This window comes from Loxodonta africana, chromosome 23 (genome assembly GCF_030014295.1).
Source record: "Loxodonta africana isolate mLoxAfr1 chromosome 23, mLoxAfr1.hap2, whole genome shotgun sequence".
In the NCBI taxonomy this organism is placed as follows: domain Eukaryota; kingdom Metazoa; phylum Chordata; class Mammalia; order Proboscidea; family Elephantidae; genus Loxodonta; species Loxodonta africana.
Window position 1 is genome coordinate 60,902,744 of NC_087364.1, and position 7,478 is coordinate 60,910,221.

The 7,478-nt window shown below is 53.8% G+C and overlaps 1 protein-coding gene across 1 annotated transcript; it reads left to right on the top strand.

Annotated features, from left to right (window-relative positions):
• Positions 1-1,526: 1,526 nt before the first annotated feature.
• On the top strand, positions 1,527-4,737 carry CHST2 (carbohydrate sulfotransferase 2). Its single transcript, XM_064275565.1, has 2 exons — positions 1,527-2,333; positions 2,434-4,737. Exon 2 carries the CDS (start codon positions 2,613-2,615, stop codon positions 4,176-4,178), a length of 1,566 nt encoding a protein of 521 aa, XP_064131635.1. The 5' UTR covers positions 1,527-2,333; positions 2,434-2,612; the 3' UTR covers positions 4,179-4,737.
• The last annotated feature ends 2,741 nt before the right edge of the window (positions 4,738-7,478 follow it).

Below are 7,478 nucleotides of genomic sequence, written 5' to 3' on the forward strand. Positions count from 1 at the left end.
CATACCAAGAACCAATGTCAGGCAATGAGAAGAGTGCGGAGTGGAAAGAGAGGGAGCTTTGCCAGAATATCCATTTATATGCTGGAGGCAGACCCCAACTCCAAGGAAATTCTTTCGACTGATTGGCTGCTTACATCAGATCACAGAACAGAAGGTGATTACATAGTGTCTGCCAAATCACCGAGAATCAGCCTAGCCAAGAAGACAGGTAACGTTAACCACCACACATCATTCGTGTGTCAATGGACCCTTGTTTCTGCCTTTTTGCTGTTGTGAAGAGTGCTGCAGTGAACACTGGTGCACAGGTTTCTGCTTGCATCCCTGCTTTCAATATTTTGGGGTATATACCTTGGATTGGGATTACTGGGTTTTATGGTAATTCTATAATTTCTTAAAGAGCCGCTGAACTGTTCTCCACGGCAGTTGGACCATTTTGCATTCCCATCAGCAAGCGATTCAGCCTCCAGTCCTGAACTGAGGTTTAATCATCCAACCGGGCACTCTAATGCCCAATCAGGGTTCGCGAGGTATTATAATTGTGCCATTTTACAGATGAAGTTGAGGCTATTTCTTAGCCGTTTTTCGTTCACTAAATTCAGAGAGAAAAAAACTTTCCCTTATTACCTTAAAAAAAAAAAAAAGGCAGTGGTTAAACCAACCCAAGCCAAATAAAAAATGGCTTTCCAGCAACGGTGTTTCCTTTGGGGTCAAGTCCTTTGATCTCATATATAAAACCAAGAAGCGGGACAAATATTTTACAGTAAATTAGAACGCAGAGTCTCCCCCATCACCCCCAATTTCCGAGGACGTAAATCGCAACCACGCATCTTTACTAGAAGAGATGGAGGAGCATTCGCCATGGGAAAGGGGGACGTAATAAAACCCAAGGGCCCTGTCCACAGAACCAGTAAAGCTGGGGCAAAGACGCCTGATGGCACACCACCCGGAAAACCGAAGCGTCTTCTTTGACCGCAGGGTCATAAAGATTTACTACTTCCTCCAGGAGAAGCCACAGGCCAGCTGGGACGCGGGAGCCGGAATTCGGGACCTTGCGTTCCGTGTCCTTGGAGCGCTCCAGGGCGCGGCTGAGTTCCGGGCGCGCGGCTAAGTCCTCGGCTCCAGAGAGCCCGGCCGCGCTGAGTCCGGGAGGAGAGCGGAGCTGGAGGCCGCCGGGGGATTTCTGCCTAAACTTTATCACCAACTCTTTCCGAGAGCACAAACGTGGGGCCGAGTCCGGCAGCGGCGCGCAGAATGCCAGTATCTCCAAGCTCGAGGCACCGGAGCGCTCCGAATCCCGCGCCCGCCCCCCGCAGGCCTGGCGCATGGAGAGCTACACCCTCGGCCGAGCGGAGAGCGACCTGAGAGGCGCCACCACAAACCTGCACCCGCATCTCCAGCCCCCAAAGCGGAGGCGGCGGGAGCTGGGAGCTGGGCGAGGGGCGGGCGCGCGGCGGGCGGAGGAGGAGGGCAGCGCGGTGAAGGGGAGGAGCCGCGGGGACAGACGGCCGCGCGCACCAACCCGGCGCCGGCTGGCAGGAGCCGCGCAGAGGCTGGCCGGAGCGCGTTGCAGCCGCTCGGCGTAGGGAGAGTCGGGTAGCAGCATTCTCCGGGCGCCGCTTTCGCTTGGCGGCGGCAGCGGGGTCTTTTCGGCTCCTATACCTTGTTGGCTAGAAGCTAGTGGTGCCAGGGGCGGGGTGGGCAGGGTAGCGCTGGGGATCCGGGCGCCTTTGCCCAGAGGTGTGCTTGCGGGGTCCTTCGGGCCAGTCGGAGACTGCGGAGCGGCGTCGGCGCTGCCCGCCCGGGCATCCTCTGGGTGATGGAAGAAGAAACCGCTGCCTCTGCAGCCGTTGCGGGGTCGCGCTGCTCCCCATCGCCGCTGCTGCCAGAGAGATGGGAAGATTCGCGGCGCTGAGGCCGAGAGCGAAAGAGGCAGAGCCGCTGTGCCGGGGACTGGGTCCCATGTGAACCCCCTCCCCCTGCCGCCCCCAGCCGGCTTCGCCCCCCGGAGCGCCGTGCGCGGGCGAGGAAGGGAAGCTGCGGTCTCAAGAGAGTGGAGGAGACGCCGTTCGAGACAAGGCGCTCCGGGCACTCGGCGGAGCGGGGAGCAGGGCGTCGGGCCCGGTGAAAGTTTCCTTTCCCGAGCCGCGGGACGCCCGCTGCTCGGACACTGTTCAGGACTCAGGCTGCCTAGGGCCGGTGAGTCCCGCGGCCCTTTCTAAGGTTCGGGGACCCGCGGCAGGAGAGAGCGGACAAGAAATCGAGGGACGAGTGGCAGCTGAACCAACCGCCGGGCCGCGTACCCGGGCCGCTCCGGGACGCGCCCTCGGCTCCAGGTGAGCTGGGGAGCCGACCAGACCCCGGGCTTTACTTAGGCGGAGGTGGGGGGCTAGAAGGAAAATGGGGCTCTCCCACTCACTGCACTTCCCTTCGCAGGTCCTTCCCGGAGCCGCTGCCATGGGAGAGCTAGCTCGGGACGCTGGGGACCAGCCGCCGCTGCCGCCGCGCCCGCCTAGGAGCAGCGGCCCCAGCTCCCGCGCCTGCAGCGGGTCCGCTGCGTCCCCCACCCGGGCTGCAGGGCCTCCGCCGCTCTGCCGGCCCGGGCAGTGCCTGTGATGAGCCGCAGCCCGCCGCGAGCTCTACCCCCGGGCGCACTTCCCCGGCTTCTCCCAGCCGCGCCCGCCGCCGCGCCGCGCGCCCTGCTCCCGCCGTGGCCCCGGCGCCCGGGCCGCCGCTGGCCCGCGTCCCCGCTCGGAATGAAGGTGTTCCGCAGGAAGGCGCTGGTGCTGTGCGCAGGCTATGCGCTGCTGCTGGTGCTCACCATGCTCAACCTCCTGGACTACAAGTGGCACAAGGAGCCGCTGCAGCAGTGCAGCCCCGACGGGCCTCTGGGCGCCGCGGCGGGAGCTGCGGGAGGAGGCTGGGGGCGTCCGGGGTCGCCACCCGCAGCGCCGCCCCGCGCGCACACCCGCTTGGACCTCCGCACGCCGTACCGCCCGCCCGCTGCTCCCGTCGCGGGGAGGGTGGCAGGGGCCGCGCCCCCTCCGGGCAATGTCAGCCGGGGCGGCGCGGGCAAGAGACAGCTGGTGTACGTGTTCACCACGTGGCGCTCGGGCTCGTCTTTCTTCGGTGAGCTCTTCAACCAGAACCCCGAGGTGTTCTTTCTTTACGAGCCAGTGTGGCACGTGTGGCAAAAGCTGTACCCAGGGGACGCCGTTTCCCTGCAGGGGGCGGCGCGGGACATGCTGAGCGCTCTCTATCGCTGCGACCTGTCGGTATTCCAGTTGTACAGCCCGGCAGGCAGCGGGGGGCGCAACCTCACCACGTTGGGCATCTTCGGCGCGGCCACCAACAAGGTGGTATGCTCCTCGCCGCTCTGTCCCGCCTACCGCAAGGAAGTCGTGGGGCTAGTGGACGACCGCGTGTGCAAGAAGTGCCCGCCTCAGCGCCTGGCCCGCTTCGAAGAGGAGTGCCGCAAGTACCGCACGCTGGTCATCAAGGGTGTGCGGGTCTTCGACGTGGCTGTATTGGCGCCGCTACTGCGCGACCCGGCCCTGGACCTCAAGATCATCCACCTGGTGCGTGATCCCCGCGCCGTGGCCAGTTCTCGCATCCGCTCACGCCACGGCCTCATTCGCGAGAGCCTGCAGGTGGTGCGTAGCCGGGACCCGCGCGCCCACCGCATGCCCTTCCTGGAGGCCGCTGGCCACAAACTGGGCGCTAAGAAGGAGGGTGTGGGTGGCCCAGCCGATTACCACGCGCTTGGCGCCATGGAGGTCATCTGCAACAGCATGGCCAAGACGCTGCAGACGGCCCTGCAGCCCCCGGACTGGCTGCAGGGCCACTACCTGGTGGTGCGGTACGAGGACCTGGTGGGAGACCCTGTCAAGACTCTGAGGAGGGTGTACGACTTTGTGGGGCTGCTGGTGAGTCCTGAGATGGAACAGTTTGCTCTGAACATGACTAGTGGCTCGGGCTCTTCCTCGAAGCCCTTCGTGGTGTCGGCCCGCAACGCCACGCAGGCTGCCAATGCCTGGCGGACCGCCCTCACCTTCCAGCAGATCCAACAGGTGGAGGAGTTTTGTTACCAGCCCATGGCCGTGCTGGGCTATGAGCGGGTCAGCAGCCCGGAGGAGGTCAAAGACCTCAGCAAGACTCTGCTCCGGAAGCCCCGGCTGTGAGAGGGCTTCTGGGGTGATCTGACTCTTAGTGGAGACACCCACAGGATTGTGGTATGTTTAAACAAACACAGCCCAGACCCAAACTGAGGAAGCCCACATATTCTATTATAGATATATAATATAAATAACCACACAGGCATTTGCTGTCCATGTTTTGAGTCATTGAATTCCAAGGAACAGCCCCAACACACACCTCTTGGAAAAGGCAAGACTTGAAAGTTCTGACCAGCCACCTCCGCTCACCTCCCCTGGCCTTTTCTCCCTTCCACTATCTCCCATGTCTTACCCTCTCCCCCACCTGCTTTCTATTTTGAAGTGGAATGCTGATGATATCAAGTTCCAGTAATCCAAATCTTGTTTACAAACTTTTCGTGCTATCTGTGAACATGTAAAACAGTAATTTGGGTGTGGGGGGTGGGGTGGAGAAAGGGGAAGTGATCCAGGAGCAAAGAGTCCCATTGGGTATGATCAGCCACCTGGAGGCATTCATCTAAAGTAGACTTTTGTGTCAAAAGCAAAGGTTACATGTGAGTATTAATAAAGGAGATAGTAAATAATATTGTTTTTATATTTGCCTCCATTACTTTGGATTTACCTGTGCTACGGGTCCCATGAAGCTTCAGACAGAACCTGCCCCCACCATCCTGTTTTTCCAGTCTGTTTCCTGGAGGACGGCTAAGGTGGTTGGGAGCGAAGCTTCTGACTCCTTGACAAGAACCAGGGTGGTTTTCTCACATAGATCACAGTCGGGTGCCCCTTCCTGGGCTTGGGAACAAACCTTGAAAACCTTAAGGCAAAAAACAAGAGTAGCAGAGAAAAAAAACATACACTATTTTCCTGTTTAAATGCAAGTGCAGAAAGGAAGAAGCAACACCTTGAAGTTCTGAAGACATTCAGTTTTGACTTAAGACCAGGGAACTTTGAAGCAGCAGAGCTGGTCCTGAGATTGGTTCAGAAAAAGGAGTTTTTTTTTTTTTTTTTTTTAAAGTATGTAATTAAAAAAAAAAGAAGTTTGAATGATCCAAACACCAACCTCAGAAATTGGTTGGAACATATTGATGATGGAAGAACTTCTGTGGCTATAAAAGTGACAGAAGAACATGTGTCTGGAGTGTTTTCTTTCTTTTTTTCCCTGCCTCTGGCGCAGCACTTGAAGGCATCTAAAATCAGGGAAGTTTTATGTGAGAACTAAAAGGGCGTTCACAGGCTTTCCTCTTCTTTCTTGCCTTCCATCCAAGTTAATGCAAAAGGGCATGTGAATTTGTAATGTTTTACTTGGGGTACTCAGTGGGGTATGTTGCTTTTCTTTGTCATGTTCCCTAAGTAAATTTGCAAAGGAAATAACATGCTGCTGATAAAATAAGGGTCCAGACCAAGAGCTTTGAGATGTGAAAATGAGTTATGGGGAAGGGGAAAAACAAGTGAGTTAGGAGTTAACGTGTAGGATTTTGAGATGTGGTATCTTCCAGGGAGAAAACCATTGAATTTTCCAGCAGTGGCAATGGTGTTGCTGCTGCCCTGAGCCCGTGTTGCACTGAAGCACTGTGGGGAATGTCATACTACAGTAAGAAGTTATAAGCCCAAATAGGAACAAGAGATAGTGTAGTTATAACCAAAAAAAAAAAAAAAACCAAACCCGCTGCCGTCGAGTCGATTCTGACTCATAGCGACCCTATAGGACAGAGTAGAACCACCCTGTAGAGTTTCCAAGGAGCACCTGGCGGATTCGAACTGCTGACCTTTTGGTTAGCAGCAGTAGCACTTAACCACTATGCCACCAGGGTTTCCAGTGTAGTTATATGTTACATTAAATACGGTACGAGTTCAGTATCATCCTGGCTTTATCTTACTGTGATTTATTTTGAGCTCTCTGAGGGCCAACATGTATAGGTTAAATGCTGAGAATTTCATTGTAGGAAAAAACTTGATGAAAAATAATACGAACATGGGAAAATGTTTTAACACAAGATGATTCTTAAGTACGTAATTCTAACGTAACATCTTAACTATTCACACTTAAGGATTTCAAGAGAAAGCACGGGTTCTTTATTCTTTGAAAAAATAATAATTAGGAGTTGATTTTATAACACATTCTAGAAAGGTTATTAATTTACTGAAATAGTTTATAGTATTTATTAAGATAGATTACAGCTACCGCACCTGGATCAGCTTTTCCATGATACTTTCATGACACTGTATTCAATGGTGGTAGAATATTTGTAATGGTTTTAAGAATAAAATTAAGTGAACAAAGTAAATACTAATGTCAGATGAGTATAGATGTCACAGGTTTAACAGGAAATTAAGACAGCATCGTTAAAGAGCCACCATTCTGGATAAAATAACCATTTAAAAACAAATTTCGTGTGGTATTAGAATCAGCTTTTACCGCTTCACCACAGTCAAATTCAGGCCTCGTTTTTAGAGTGAGGGGTTTTTTAACAGTTGGGTTCATTCTTCTCAGTGTTATCTGAGGACTTTGATTACGTTAAAGTAGAATTACAATGTGTTGGGACCTTGTATTTAAAGTGATATTAGATACTATGTGGAATCTTTGTAGCTTGCAGAGGCTTCCTGGGCCTCTGCTCTGATGAAATTTTAAGCTAAACATCAACAGTTCTCCCCTTGCTGTGTGAACAGGCTGTGCTCCTGTAATTCCCTTGTTTTGAAGCAGCCTGGTTTGCTCCACTCCGCCACTCCTAGGCTCCGTAATTTGAGAAGCTGAATTGTTGCTCCTGGAGATGTGTACCTAGGTGCATTCTGGGAAAGGGAGACAGGTGGTGTTCCCACTAAAGGCCGAGATATCATATCAGTGACAGCTTCTGTAGCTTGGAGAAGGAGAGAAGCACTTTTTAGTGTTAACAAGCTCCTGTCACCCCCTGGCGTAAACAGACCCATGCCACAACGAATTGCCGCAGAGCCCAAGACCAGTTCTGAGGCAGGAGATTTTAGAGATCCTTTCACGTTTCCTAACCTGGCAATGTGTCCATCAGCAGGAGGGAATATTCTGCAGAGCAGGTTATCGGAGTGATTTCTGTTTTCAAATTCTGCTCAGTAGAGAGTGTGCCTGACTTACCCCTTTGACTTTGGAATGCCTTGGTTAATTAGAAATCTCTCTTTATAAAGCAGAGTCTACCCAGTGCATTTAGTCAACAAATACTAGTTTGAAATAAGGCGGAAACACAGGGTTAGGCTGGGTGCTTGAGTTTCAGGGAACTCAGAGCCCTCAAAGACCTCATTCAGACTGACCCCAGCACAAATCTGCACCCTTCAGCGACCATCACGTAGTGAGTGCTTGAT

Excerpts from the sequence above, each read along its gene's own strand:
- CHST2 (XM_064275565.1), top strand. The coding sequence starts at position 2,613 with ATGAGCCGCAGCCCGCCGCGAGCTCTACCCCCGGGCGCACTTCCCCGG.